Here is a 16192-nt window from a genome sequence, read left to right as displayed (position 1 = left end):
ATTTAATAGTATGTATGATGTTTGTTTTTCCACTCTTTATATACTTCACTTAGAATAATGACTTCCAGTCCCATCCAAATTGCTACAAAAGGCCTTAATTCATCCTTAGTCCTGGCAGAATAGTATTCTATGGTATACATATATCACATTTTATTATTTCATTTATGAATTGATGGGCACTTGGGTTGTTTCCACACTTTGCAATTCTTTTAACACACTGCTCACTTCAATACTAAGTACTCAATAAAGTGCTTTATGCATTCTTTATTAAAAGAAAGAATAAATGAATTAACAGTTAAATAAAATGGGCAAATGCTGTACTTCACACACATTTACAAATTATTTCTGATGACCTTCGAATGCTGACATTCTAATTCTTAAAGATTCTATTTATTTTCACATGCACACTTTTCTTTGTTTTTTGAAATTTTGCTTCTACTTATTTCTCCTTCTGCACAAGCTGTATTTCCTTGCCTGAGAGCACAGCGTATACTGATGTTAATCAAACTTTAGATGAGACATCTAAAATGATAGAAAAGAATCTTCTCTACTTAAATAATACAGTAACCCCTACAGGTTTAGACATGTGCCTTCAGGTAGAGGAAAGAAAAAGTTAATGAATATAGTAGTTTTATGCCACGAACATGTCCCTTGTGCACTGGTGTTTTAATAAGATGGAATATAAAATAGCAAAAGGGTCTGACTTTATGACGATATTTATTCATAAAGTAGTAAGTCAGATTTGATGAAAGTCTCTTTGACTTAGAGTTGCTAGACTTGGGTCAGATTTCAGTTCAGTAAAATTGAAATGAAGTTGTCTTCCCTACCTCGTGTCATACTGAAACTGGCCTGCTCCCACACACACATCTCGGCTGGGGGTGAGAGTGGGGAAATCCTAATGTTCATTGGAGCAATAAGTCAATTCAAACTGAAACTAGCATTCCAGCCTTACTCCTAATAACAGGCCCCTGGCATAGTTTATTCATTTTACAGATTTGTCAGATACATATATAAACTGAAATCTGCCTTGAAATTAATTACTGCTTTTCTAATTTTATAAGAAAATATTTTAGACTCTTGCCCTCTGACTGGTACAACTCCCAGCAAAATAGTTCATATCTACTGCAAATGGCTCTTATTTTCTTTACTACTGATGACCTCTGGTAGCCTAGACCTTTCTGCCTTGCTACTTCTAATTGAAATATTACTCTGGTGTAATTTCAGCACTAATTCTCTGTTAATGCCACTTAGAGCTTCTAAATCTGTGTGTTCTAAGATCAACTTATAATAGTAAACTCCGAATTATTTTCTTTCCTTGGAAAATTATTTCAGAATTAATTGACAATTATAGCAGTCACTGTTGTTGTTATTTAAAATTCTGCAACCATTAAAATCATATCTGACAAAATAAAACTTACTAAACATGAAGGAGAATAATATCTTTTTTTAATTGTTAAATCATAGCTGTGTACATTACTGCAATCAAGGGGTACAATGTGCTGGTTTCATATACAATCTGAAATATTCTCATCAAACTGTTCAACGTAGCCTTCATGGCATTTTCTTAGTTTTTGTATGTAGACATTTGTATTCTGCCTTTAGTAAGTTTCGCCTGCACCCATTCTAAGATGCACCTTAGGTGTGGCCCCAACCATCACCCTCCCTTCCCCTCCCTTGGCACTTTCCTCATAGTCGTGTGCTATATAGTTAGGTTATAGCCTTCATGTGAAAGCTATATCTTGATATGTTCATTAATATGGTTGATGAAAACTGTTATGTGTGCATGAGCTCTTGTTAATTATATCTACCTTCATAGGAAAAGCAGTCTTGTGGAAGCTAATAGTCCCAGTGAAACTGTATAAAAGGGAAAATATAATTGCCCATGTAGAATAAAGCTAAGTAAAAAGTTAATTGTTTCAATTTTATTTTTATATTTGTATTATTGTGCTCTCATGCTGAATATATTCAAAAATAGACAGTGATTTAATCTTCAATTTTAATCATGGCCTAAAGAAATGTGTAAAAGAGACATGTTTTCATAAGCCGATCTCAAGTGGTGCATTTTGATTCACTGCAGCAGTCTATGAAGGAAATAACATTTTGAAAGCCAAAGAAGCAAAATGTCCTACCTTTCCATTTTTATTCCCACTCTGCGTATTTGGGATTTGTATTTTAATCATACTTTTGAGAAGGTAATGACACCTAAATGCCTAACTTGTCTTGAAGATCAAATTATGCCTCCCCCTCCATTTTAGAATAAATTATTTTCCCCTGCTTCTCCTATAACAAAAAAAATTTAAGTGAAAGTTCTTGTAGCAGGGTCAAGTGTAGTATTCCTCCTGCATCGAGAAAGGAACAAAGATTATTTACCACAATAGTTTTGGTTTGCTCAGTTATAATGTAGTAAAATCAGTTAACATAGAGTAAAATGAGCTTTAAAGGATAAGAAAACTAAATCTACCCGAAGATATACAATTTTCACGTGTGAATGAGGAAATCTATAATATCAGTTCTGCATATATTCGTTATTCATCTTAACATATTGAAAATGTTCATGTGCATGTATATGTATTTGACAGTTGAATATTTTGCAAACATGGTGATTATGTCCAGTATGTATATAAGTATGTGGTCATGGATATTACAATTATTATATTGTCACTATTCATTGAGCCCTCATATGCTCAAGAAACTTCGCTAGAGTATTGCTAATTCTTATAAGAACCCAGTGAAGCAAATATGTTTATTATGATGATTTCACAAATAACAATTTTTAAATCAGCAAATTTAAGTCACTGTTTACAAACCGCCATTAAATAACAGAGCAGAATTTCAAACCCATGTTTCCCTGTCTTTAAACTTCATATGCTGTACACCCTTGTTGGTTTACTACCTGCTCTTAATCAAAAAGTATGCCTTCATTTTGAAAGAATATAGCTTGGGAGTTCTAATCAACAGAGCATGTTCTGATCAAAAGGTATAATCATCCAAAATGGGTACCAATAGTATGTATTAAAATTAATTCTTTGAATTGATTAAATTTGAAGTGCAAAAATTAAGTGCAATATTATTTATTGGTACCTGTTAGAGAAGGTACAAATGGTCATTTGACATGTTTTCTATCCTTAGGGAGCATTAAGTGTATTTTAGTGGTAATGACACCAGTGTAAATTACCGTGCAATAAATTCTTTAAAGCAGGAGGAAAAGATTGTTAGATTAAAAGATACAAAGTTTCAGTTATGGAAGATAAATAAATTCTGCAGCTCTGCCATGAAGCACAGTTCTGATAGCTATCATCGCTATACTATATGCTTAAAATTTCTAAGAGATCTTTGTGTGAAGCACTCTTACAAAAAATGGCAACAACAATAAAAATAAGAACAACAGCAATAAAGAGGACAAGAGGAAACTTTGGGATATGTTTATGGCCTTGATGGTGGTGATGGTTTCACAAGTGCATACTTAAACCCAAACTCATGGAGATAGATAAATTAAAGATGTACAACTTTTTATATGTCACTCAAACTACAGTAAAGTAGTTACCCAAAAGGAATAAAGAAAAATATCCCCGCTAAGGAAAGGGGAATGTTAGGGTAGATCAAAGAGAGGATGGATTACTTCCAAATTTGAATATCAATAAGGTTCTTATGGAGGGGGATACAGTAGGACGCAAAATCTAGGCAAAACAATATTTTCAAACAAGGAATAATATGAAAAAAATAAAAATAAATAAAAAGATGAGGAGCCCTCAAAGATGTTCATGAAAACTCAAAAGAAATTTTATTTTGATTTGGGACTGTGAGGTACTCATAATGATATTGAATGAGAAATGGCTAGAAAGATGGAATGTTAATTTGAGAAAATGCTGCTTAAAAAGGAAGGTTGATACTTTATGAAATACATTTCCTTTGAAATATGAGATTTATGATTCTTACAAATGCAAGAGTAAAATTGACTAAAAACAACATGCTTTATGCCCAAGAGGATATTATACTATAGGAGAAGTAGGACTTCTTGTCTTCCATGAGCTAATATAATGTTTACTGTTTTAAATGACATTAGCCACAAAAACAAAAAACAGCTATACTACGACATATAAATTATCTTTATTCAACTATGGTATTTGCCTTGAATCTTGGATTAGAAATATACAAGTCAACCTAACAAAGTCTCTTTTTTCTCATCTAAAAAATGTATATAATAGTAGTACCTACCCCAAGGTGTAGTTGAAAATACTTCACTAAATTTAAAATGTTAATAGAGTCCTTAGCCTATATGACACATATAATGTACACACACACACACACACATATACATATACAACATATATATGGCTGTGATTGCTTTTACCCTTTTTGTAAGTGAAAGTTTCTGCATCTATTATATATGTTTTGGGTTTCAGTGAAGAAAAAGAAAGAAATTATTTTGAATATCTCCTTTAGCAAAAAGGAAAGATAAGACTTAAAAGCTAGGATGTCTTACACTATAGCATCTGAATTTGGACTGGAAGATATGTAAAATTATGATGAATTTATACTGGAAGATATGTAAATTAGTATGAATTTATACTGGAAGATATGTAAATTATGATGAAATTAAATGCTCATATTTTGTAGGGGATAACCACGAATATATCCACTCCTCAGAGAGTATGTTAGCTTTATCTTTTTAAGAAATTTGAATTATTTAATTTACACTGCTGAATCAGTTTCTATAGTTGATTTCTCCAAAAGCTCCTGATATTAAAAATAACATTACAGTTCACTATTAACGAACTATTTCTGCTACATTGAGTATTTTTACAGGATGCTAATTGTGCCAAATCAAGACATTCAAATTGCATAATTTTTAGGTTAATATTAGCATAATCCTACATTTTTTTTCTAAAGCAGTGCAAGAATAGTATACTCTTAACATTTTTCCAACATGATTGAACTGTCAAATAGCACACCGTTTAAAACAATCATTGGCCTGCTGGGACTTTGAACATTTTGTGGCAAAAATTATTATAAAAGCAAAAGCAAATAAGACTGTGGAATGTCAGACCCCAGTAATATCAGAGGCACTTTTGTTTTCCTTTTTATAATTATTTAATTAAATTATCAGATGTCACAGGTGGGTGACGATATGAATTCCTACCTATTTGCGTACTTATCAGTTTATTTTAGGGATATTTATGGTATCTCTCCCTAAGCCAAAATAATATGCTTAATGAAGATCCCCTAAACCCCTGAAGTCCACTTAGTTCAAGTTCCTGATATGTGTATATACATATGTACAGGCTGAAATGTATATATACGACATGTGTGATTGCAGTTCCAAAAGTCTTCATTTATCTAAGATGACTCCAGCCTATTGATGAGGCTTTTGTTTTGTTTTGTTTTGTCTTCGCCTCCTCCTCCACAGAGGAAAGGGACGAAAAAGGGAACATTAAAATTTTAGACCCTATCAGGAGATTCATGCCCAGTAAGAGAGTTTAAAAATACTTTAGAAACCTAAGGAATTTTAAGATTCCATTTAATAGTCTTGGTGATGACCTAAAGTGTTGGTGAGTCCTTAAAAATAATGCCTCAGGATTTAACTAATTTTATCAGTATCATTTTTTAAATAACACTACTTGTATATTTAGTGTCAGGTGAATTTTATCAATACCATTTTAGTTTGAAACATCCATTTAAAAAGAGGTATAGTTCTTAAGTAACTGTATATCTTTATACTTTAATTAGACCTTAGAAAATTTGTAAAAAATGTATTACTATTTTTAGGATAATAATTGAACTTTCAAAATTATCTACATTTAAAATTACTTTTATTTACTTTTTATCAATAATAACAATTATCTGAAAATATATTAATGTGTTTGTAAAATGTTTTCTGATATATAATTTTTAATCTAAAATCTTTATCAATGTTATAAAATTTTTAGATTGCTAAAGGTTGCTATTAATATCAGTGATATTAAATTACTACAACAAAGTGGTAAATGTTGCCTACCTTAATAGCATTTTAAGGAGAATTAAAGTATGCTTAAGGTATACTTTAATGCCTACCTTAATAGCAACATTTCTTTTTTTTTTTTTTTTTTTGAGGCATTCTTACTTTTGATGCAGTAGAGTGCTGTGGCATCACAGCTCACAGCAACCTCTAACTCTTGGGCTTAAGTGATTCTCTTGCCTCAGCCTCCCAGGTAGCTGGGACTATAGGTGCTTGCCAAAGTTTCCAACTATCTTTTTGTTGTTGTTGCAGTTGTCATTGTTGTTTAGCCGGCCCCGGGCCGTGTTCAAACCCACCTGCCTTGGTATACGTGGCCAGCACTCTAACCACTGAACTACAGGCGTCGTCCTAGGCAACATTATTATTCTTGTGTATTCATTATTATCTCTTTAATTTGTGAGATAACTGAAATTCAAAGTGGTAAAACATTGCATGGAAGTCTTCATGACTTTTAAATGGAAGAGATAAGGAGTTTATGCAGATTATTTTTGGACTTTTTCATTTATTCATTCACTTATAAAAATATATTAAACCCGGGCGGCGCCTGTGGCTCAGTGAGTAGGGCGCCGGCCCCATATGCCGAGGGTGGCGGGTTCAAAGCCAGCCCCGGCCAAACTGCAACAACAACAAAAAAAATAGCCGGGCGTTGTGGCGGGCGCCTGTAGTCCCAGCTACTCGGGAGGCTGAGGCAAGAGAATCGCGTAAGCCCAAGTTAGAGGTTGCTGTGAGCCGTGTGACGCCACGGCACTCTACCGAGGGCGGTACAGTGAGACTCTGTCTCTACAAAAAAAAAAAAAAAAAAAAAAAATATATTAAACCCTTATTATATGCCTGGAACAGTGCTCAGTACCAGGAATTCCAAGGTATATAAAGCATATTTTTCCCCCTGAGATACATAGTCTACTGGAAAAAAAAAAAAAAAAGCTTGGTAAATATATAATGAGAATGGAAAGTGTTATAATATTTTAATAGAGGTTTTCACAAAGTTTAGAAAGTTTGTATTACAGAGTCCCTAATTTCAAAGGAGACAGGCCCATAAAATAAAATTACATTGTAGATACAATTGCATTCTAAGATATAGCAAAAAGCAAAGAGTAAAAGTGGGATTTATATTGTTACAGAAGTTTCATGATATTTAATTTTTTTATAATGTCCAATTAATATGAGGGTGCATACAATTAGGGCACACTGCTTGCATTTGTAATGTAAAGTCTAAGTTGTAGCTTCTGTCCCTCACACAGGAAGTGTGCCATATTTCCTTACAGTGTTCCTTCTGGGAAAAAACCCACTGACCCCCCGCCCCATTTTGAGTGTTCATGTTGTGAATGTTTGTATAGAGAACAAAAGGGAAGAAGGGATCATTGCTATGGAGATAGTCATTGGAAATTGATGAGAGAGTGACAATAGGAAGAAGTGAGTAGGAATATGCTGAAGAAAAGATATTAAGGACCTCAAGAAAGGCCATGGCAGTGGAGATAGAGCGAAGAAGCCAAATTAAGAAGCCATTCAGTTTATAATTGATAGGATATACAGACAAACACGGTAAGAAAGAAAATAAGCAGTACTTTTGAGGATAGCGTCAAATTTTTCAGCTTTGAAATCCTGAACTAAAATTAAAAGTCAAGACTAGTAAGACAAACTAGGGAATTGTTATCATATTTGAGGTTCATGTCAAATGTTCTGATAAAGTAGTCCCCAAAGTAGCTGAATATAGAGCTCAGGTAAGGGCCAGAACCTGGGACTATGTGTATGTCAATTAGCCTACAGATCAAGGGTCAATAAACTACTGCCCATGGGCCAAATCCACAGACTGCTGGTTTCCATAAATAGAGTCGCAGTGAATCCCAGTCATATCCACTCTATGGCTATTTTTGAGCTGCAAGGCAGACTTGAGTAGTTGTAACAAAGACTATATGGCCTACAAAACCTAAAATATTTATCCTCCAAATCTTTACAGGTAAAGTTTGACAATCCCTGATGTAGACATTGTTGAACCCTTCAGAGTGAATGAGATCCTATAGAGTAGCATCCAGAGAGGAAATCTGACAGGTTCACCTATAATAACTAGATTTCCTTTTGATGAAATGTTATTCTTGTCTTTAAGTATGGCATAAGTGTCCCATGTGATTGAAAAGAGATGTCATTGTTAACATTGGTGACCTAGTTCAAGTAAAGTCTATATTTGCTATGTTGTTTATATGGCAATAAATGAAAAGGTATTACGAGAAACAAGGGAAACGAAGTGTGTAGAATTTCAGCAGTGAACAGAAAGGATAAAGGCATGAGAATGAGTTCCTAAATTCAAATATGATAGAGAAACTTAAAGTCAAAGTATCACTCCAAAACTGTTTGAAGCCTAACAACCAGGCTCACAACCTAGGGAGGATTAGGGATCAATAAAATAAACAGGGTGTTACAAAATGAAATGTCAATGCAGAGCTGTAAAAATACCAGCATTAGATATACTGAAAACAGTAAAACTGAGTGAGAAAGCTATCACTTCACCATGGTGTTTATTTCTTTGCCTAGCTCTATAAATATTTCAAATTATAAAATTTTTATCAACAATAAGAGCAGAACTAGCAGAGTGAGGGGATCAGAATTGAGACAGACATCTTTCAGGATGCACACTACTTTTCCACTGTTCACTCACCACATTTTACTGTATGCATATCTTACCTAAAAGATTGAAATTGAATCCCCTGCTTAGAAAAAATTATAGAGAGGTCCTATTTCAAACCATACAAAATAAAATCCTGTGGGATTACACACATACATGGTGGGAAAAAAAAAAAAAACAGATTAATGAAGTTTTAACATCAAAATATGAGGAGGATATCTTAATGAATGTTTGGCAAAGAAAAATTGCCTGAACAAATGTACAAAGTACTAATCATGAATAGAAATGATAAACTGGACTACATTGTATATTAATAACTTCTGTCCATCAAAAGACAGCATGGAGACAGTAAAAATGAAAGCCACAGAAGGTGAGAAGATATTTAGAATATACATGGATGAAGTGTGTGCCCCCTACTTATGAGGAATTCCTACAGGTATACTAGAGACAATCCAATAAAAAAAATGCGAAAAGTTCTTAAAATGTGGAACGTGGCACCTGGAGTACAAGTGGTCTTATAGCTACATTCTATATTGTTACCTGGATGGTGTTTATGAAGTGATCACTTCATAGTAAATAACTAAGATGTTTTATGCTTCATAGTAACACTAACTACAACTGCAATCAGTGTAATCTAATTCTTTGTACCCTCAAGGAATCCCAAACAATAAAGCCTTTTTCATAATTTAAAAAAAAAAGAAAAACAAAATAAGAACTCCAAATGGCCAATAAACATTTAAAGAGTTTCTAAGACCTCTTAGTAGTTAAGGTCATAGAAATTAAAACTAAAAGGAAATAGCACTACACATTAACCTGAATGGTTGACATTTAAAAGTCTGACAATACCAAGGGGTGGTGAGAATGTAGAGTAATTGGAAGTTTTATAAAATACTACTTGGTTTGTGAATTGTAAGTAGGAATGTAAACTTCAAACACTACTACTACTATTACTAGGAGTCAAAATCATTTGGCACTATTTACTAATAGCAAAAATATGCATAACCTATGGCCCATCAGTTTCACTTCTAGTGTTACAGCAGTGCGGTGGCTCAAAGTAGTCACCAAAATAATTGAAGAAAACAGGTAAGGTTTTCTTACCTGTTTCTTTTCTAAGAAGAAGAAAATATTTATTAATGACCTGCACAGCAAGCTTGGTCCATCCTAGTGACTGCAGACACCATGAAAAGCACAGCCTCTGAGTTTTATACACAACTTGAGTATCTGTTGCTTCTTGGAAGCCTCCTAGGGCCTTAATTAACTGTTCTCAAAACAGCCCACCAGCAAGGTTTAATAACAACCTACCTGCAAGGTGTTAATTAGCTTCATTTCCATAGCAACCCAGGTCAGCCTGACCAAAACATGTCTACACGTGGTCACAGTGTATAAGTTAGGCATAAGCTTTGTAAGTTTAGCCTAGAAAGCTGGGGACAGTGTTTTAGAAGTTAGAAATAAAAGGAATAGGAGAGAGGGGAGGAGAGTTGGCCACAGGAGAACTCCACAGAGTGACTCAAGTCGTGTAGAAAAAACTTCACAACTGCTAATATATTTAAGTTTTACTAAATAACTTTATTACTTGGACTATGTGTAGGGGGGAGAAGCAAGGTGATATAATTTGAGGCAGATAAATAATCTAACTTTTATTTATCGACACCTACAGTTTGGACCAGAAGACTTTAGCCAAGATCCCTCCCCCTCACTTAATGAAAGATGACATATATAGGAAGAAATAATCAGCAGCCCAACACTGAGCTTGCAGACCTGAGTATAAAGTCACGATGGATACGTCAGGAGGCTGCTAGGGTGTTATTTATTTAAATCTATTTCATGGAATCAAGCACCACTGTAATGGCCTGAAAGTGTTAAAGTGTGTTCCAAAGTACCTAAATTACTCCCTAAGTGTAATTTATGCTTGAGAATAATCTGACTAACTTGATTTAGAACAACAGGAAATAAGTTATGCTGCACATAAATGAAGCAGCAGTGTAATTTTAAATACCGGTTGCATAGTGAATGAGAATTTTAATATTTGCAAAATTTTAAAATCACTTATTATCTGTGTGTTTATACCAGTAATTTTTTTGTCCTTTATTAAGTTCAGCCTATATTTCCTCTTGCTGCCAGGGGAAAAAAGTCATATATTTCCCCCTAGAAATAGTCTAGAAGGTAAAAATCATCGTTATTTCCCTGAATGCTATTTTTAAGGTGTCTATGTGTTTCTAGATTCTTCCTCCACTCAACAGTCTAAAAAATGGATTGAGAAGAATTTAGGGAGAAAGATGACTAGTTAGAGATTGAATTTATAAATGTAATGTTGTAAAGCCAACAAAATTCGTATATATTAATTTGGAATTTTCCTTGGCAAAAAAGAGTTTAAGTTTATAAGTAGTCATGAAAAAAATGTAATTTTGCATAGTAAATTCAGGAATAGATTAGACTCTGCTATTAACAAGGCATATTAAGCACTGAAAAGTATATTTTAAAATTTTCTGTGAGGCTTGAAATGGAGTTTAAAGTATTATTACTCATATTAAATGTCATTGCATGTAAAGTACATGCTTTTATTCTTTAATATTTTGTTTGAATGGGGTTAATCATTTTAAGAGTAATTTTAGTAATGAAATTAAATCAACTTTACAGTTTTCAAGGTTTGAGCAGTTGCATGCTATATTGAATACTTTATATTTGTAAATTTATAAAGCAATGGTATAAGTCATTTATATCAGGTCTCAAAGGATGCAAAGGTTTGGGGTGCAGGAATTGAGGGGAAAAAAAGAGCAAAAGGCATTTGAGGAGTGTCTACTGATGTGTGAATTCCCAAGTCCTGAGACAATAGCAGGGGTTGGGGGACCTGCAGATAATCCTAGCCCCCTAGCCCTGTGTGGCTTGGAAGGTCCACCCTGCCTCACTTTGACATGCAAGGAATGCGGGTATAAGTGGAGAGCCCGGGCCATCAGCCTGTTGCATTTCTCTTCCTACCCGCAGCTCTGTCTTGTAGAGCCAAGTGTACTATGATCAAGTGTTAGGGACCCTTATGCTTTTCTTCTCTTGGTGAAGTATAGAGGAAAGATAACCTGTAAAAAGGAGGAGGGTCAGGGCGAGAGGAGGGTTTGTGGAATCTGGTGGAGGATACAGGTTACCAGCATGGTGAGTTGTGGAGGGCCAGGTGTGTGTAACAGGTCTGAGATTGGCTATCTTTGGGGGGGTGTAGTGGTCTAGAAAGAAGAGTGGGCATTTATACCACTTATGTTGGAGCAATAGTCAATTCCTAGTAGCTAAAAGTGTTGGCAAGTGGATAGTTCAGGTGATTGGTAGTTACAACAAGGCAAACCAGGGAGGAACTGATGACTGCTACCAACTTGAAGTGGTAAATTGTGACCAAATGACCAACTGGTACTTTCCTGTGCTCTGGTGCACAGCTACCTGTTTCTCAGCCTACGGGCACTGGAGGCTTATTGGAGGTAGCAGTCAGAGCACGTGAAGCCACTATGAAAATTTATTTTTAAATTGCTTTATGTTTCTGACTCCCAAAATATGCAAAGCATATTATAGAAAAATGAGCAACACAAAAAAGTATATAATAAAAAATAAAATAAAATATGGTCCCACCAAGATGGAACAGGGCTAACTATGCTTCCTAATTCTATAGATTGTCCTTCAACAGCATCTCTTTGACTCTAGTGATACAAGTATCTGTAAAACATGCAACATACAATTATTTTTAAAGAGAATAAACTCTTAAGATAGGTTCTTAGGTCATTTGTTGTGTATCAAATACCAGACAAAATGTATGAATGGTAAATTATTAGGAAACGTGCAAAACATTTCTAAGATCATTTTGTTGCCGAAGGATATTTTCCATTTGATTAACTCTCATTTGGCATTAATGATCAAAGGTAACATTCTTAGTTTTAACTAAGGATAGTTAGACAGTACCTCTTTGGGCTATCGTTGATTACCTTTTTTATACTACCAAAATATTGTTTTACATCATTTTGGGGGTTAGGCATGCAGGTTTTCACTGAGTGCAATATCTTACAAAATGCAATGTACATGTAGAGACAGAATTACCTCATGGGTAAATAAAGAAGTAAAATGAGGGGGAAATAATCTCTGCAGCTATCACTTTCAGTTGTTTAACTGGTAAGGTGGGGCTTCATCCTGGAAAAAAATGAAGTCCCTGCAAGAGAGCAAGTGAGTGATGGAAAGGTGCTTTTGAAGCCAGAGGTATTTGGGTTCAAATCCCTCTCTATGGATATTATTTAACACTACCTTTTAGCAAGTTACTCGGCCTCTGTTGTCACCACTGGAAAATGGGATAATGATTGATATGCTGCAAGGTCATTGTAGGTGTCAAGGAAATGATATGTGCATGGCATTAATTACATGGTATAAAAGCCTGGAGGCCAGGACCTGGCTGAATTAAGAATAGATCTCAGAGAACCATGACAGATAGACTGCCATAGTATGAGGCAGCCACACAGCCAGGAATCTTAAGCATGGCTTTGGATTTGGTGCTAGCAGATTATTGTCTGGACATGCCCTCAGAAGACCCTGTAGATCATAAGTCCCATAAGACTTTAAATCTTACTTCCTAGCAGTGTTTTTCACTTTGCACTCTGGAATCACCTTGGTGCTTCTAAAAATATCAGTGTCAGAGTTCCTACCTCCAAGCACAGTGATTTAATTGGTCTGGAGTAGAACCCCAGGATCAGTGATTTGTTTTTGTTGCTGTGGCTTTTTTTTAATGCTGCTGCAGGTGATTCGTACGTGAAATTGTCCTAAGGCAAACAGCCCTGGTTCCTATAATTTCTACCTCAATATCTTCTATGACTGGAAAATGACCAAATGCTTGTTTCTTAATATTCTTTCCATATGAGATAGTCACATATTGCCTTGTACTAAGTTCCTTCAGCAGTCCATTTTAAGATGTCAGTGGATACAACCAAACAAGGAAAATAAAGGAAGGCAGCTTGCCATCCCCTGCTCTAGACTATTATATCACCTAGTTGGTTAGTTGCTTATGTCTGAGCCTGCAATATAAATTACATGTATCTTTTTTGAACGCTAACAGGATATTTAATGATATTAATGAATTATTAGTAGCTTGTTGTGACAATGGCATTTTTGTTCTTGTTTTATTTTATTTTTACTTGTCACATAATAATTGCATACATTGTGTAATGATCAAATCAGAGTGTTTAGCATGTCCCTAACCTCAAACATTTATTATTTCTCTGTTGTGAGAAAATTTAAACTTCTCTTCCTTTAGTTATTATGAAATACACAATATAATATCATTAACTCTTGTTACCTTAGCAGTAGTTCTCAACTTCCCTAATGCCATGACCCTTTAATATAGTTCCTCATGTTGTGGTGACCCCCAACCATAGCAACGAAAATAATTTTATGGTCGGGGGTCACCACAACATGAGGAACTGTGTTAAAGGGTCACGACATTAGGAAGGTTGAGAACCACTGCCTTACTGTGCAGTAGCACACCAGAATTTGCTCCTCCTATTAGCTTAATAAATATACAGTTCGGGATCAAAAAATAATAATGAAACTTACAGACTTTATGACATAATTTGATGTTCATCCAAAAATGTTTTGAAATTGAACATGTAATCTCCAAAGGCCTTACTATAATGTTAACTTGTTTTTAAATATCTGAAATTTTAAAAACTTAAATAAGATCTTAGGGAATAAAATACTAATACTCCACAATAGTTACCTTTATCTTTATTACAATCAAGAAATATATTCAGTTTTGAAGGGGAGAAATACAGCCTTTAATTTTAAATCATCTTTTGTATTCAGCATTCATTTTATTTTGGTTATTTGAAACTGAAACCTACAAATCTGAGAAACTATCAGAATAGTATTTTTATCAGTGCAAAAGAAAATATGTTGTATGTTCACATAATTAGTTCTGTACAATCCATTTACTTTTCTTGATCCATATTTTTCACCTCTAGGCGATTTGACAGATCTGTTGAAAAATGGCGACGTTTTCATTATGATATGAAGATATTTAATCAATGGCTAACAGAAGCTGAACAGTTTCTCAAAAAGACGCAAATTCCTGAGAATTGGGAACATGCTAAGTACAAATGGTATCTTAAGGTAAGTTTTGAGATTTGTTTGTTCCAAATTATCTTTATCTTCACCACAGCAGGACTGCTTGCTTCTTTAAGTTCAAGTTGTTAAGACTAGTGGAAATTGATAATTCAGGACTTTTGTTGTCGTTATTACACAAAATAGAAAATCATCGTAATGTTAATACTAGGAGAGGCTGTGCTGTGGACTCTACCGTATAAGGATGAGAGAGTTTGCCTATATTTAACTGGTTTATCTGCTCAACTGCGGCATGTAATTGAATCTCTGATACAGGGAAGCAGCTTACCTACTAACAGGGGTATATCGTGGCTTTGGGGCAGTGTTTATTTTTGCCTTTTGTTGGAACCCGTCCAGAAAGAGGACTTGTAGTGTACTTAACAATAATATAGTTACTAAAAATATCCATCATGATATAATTACAGTTCTGTTTCCCTAAAGACAATTTGTGGCAGCAATATTTCTACATATTCTATTGACAAAAAGCTTTATGAGATAGTCTGGAGGCCAAAACAATGCAGATTTAATTGGTGATACTGATTTTTTTATGGTTTTTGTTAATAGAGATGCAACATATGGATTATTACCAGTGTATCATTTGAATTGTGTCTTTGAATGTTCAGATCAACATAAATTAGATTGTGGAGTATATAGTTTAGTTGATAAAATATATAGTTTAGGTATAAGAAATACTGTATTTATTACACCAAGGTTTAATTAGATTGGCAACTTTAAAGCTCTCATTGTTGATGTTGCAATTCTCAAGTAGGATAGATTTGAAGTGTGGCCAATTTTTAATGTCAGAAAATACAGATTAAGACAGATGAAGGCAAAGAAAATAGTTTCTTAAACAGTTCAGACATTTTGAAATGCTGGAGTCATATAAGCAATATCAAATTCCACTTTACAATTTTCTGTTCTCAAATAGCATAGCAAATGTGCCTTTTGATATTAGGGAATTATGCATTTAAACACCTATGTAGATGACAAACTATTTAAATATAGAAAATAAATACTTTAAAAATGTTGTGTTGGGCAGCACCTGTGGCTCAGTGAGTAGGGTGCTGGCCCCATATACTGAGGATGGTGGGTTCGAACCTGGCCCCGGCCAAACGGCAACAAAAAATACCCGGGCGTTGAGGCAGGCGCCTGTAGTCCCAGCTACTCGGGAGGCTGAGGCAAGAGAATCGCCTAAGCCCAACAGCTGGAGGTTGCTGTGAGCTGTATGACGCCACGGCACTCTACCAAGGGCAACAAAGTGAGACTCTCTCAAAAAAAAAGGTTTCATGAAAATATTTCAAATTGTATATAAAACCAGCACACTGTACCCCATAATTGCATTAATGTACACACCTATGATTTAATAAAAAAAAATCATGTGTAATTGTATTTATATCAGTCAAGCTGATATACACAACAGCACTGATCTTTGACTATAAAGGAAATTGATGGATGTTGCATCT

General features: G+C 34.5%; 1 protein-coding gene across 6 annotated transcripts in view; it reads left to right on the top strand.

Annotated features, from left to right (window-relative positions):
• DMD (dystrophin) overlaps positions 1-16192 on the top strand; it is a 2416375-nt gene that overhangs the window by 1163373 nt on the left and 1236810 nt on the right. For all 6 annotated transcript variants that reach the window (XM_053581215.1, XM_053581214.1, XM_053581218.1 and 3 more), the window contains one exon: positions 14591-14738. In XM_053581215.1, the coding sequence (XP_053437190.1) occupies positions 14591-14738 (148 nt within the window). The remainder of the gene's footprint in view (positions 1-14590; positions 14739-16192) is intronic.

This window comes from Nycticebus coucang, chromosome X, assembly GCF_027406575.1.
Source record: "Nycticebus coucang isolate mNycCou1 chromosome X, mNycCou1.pri, whole genome shotgun sequence".
NCBI classification, from domain to species: domain Eukaryota; kingdom Metazoa; phylum Chordata; class Mammalia; order Primates; family Lorisidae; genus Nycticebus; species Nycticebus coucang.
The sequence above is the reverse complement of the archived record's forward strand: the minus strand, read 5'-3'. Positions and strand labels throughout refer to the sequence as shown.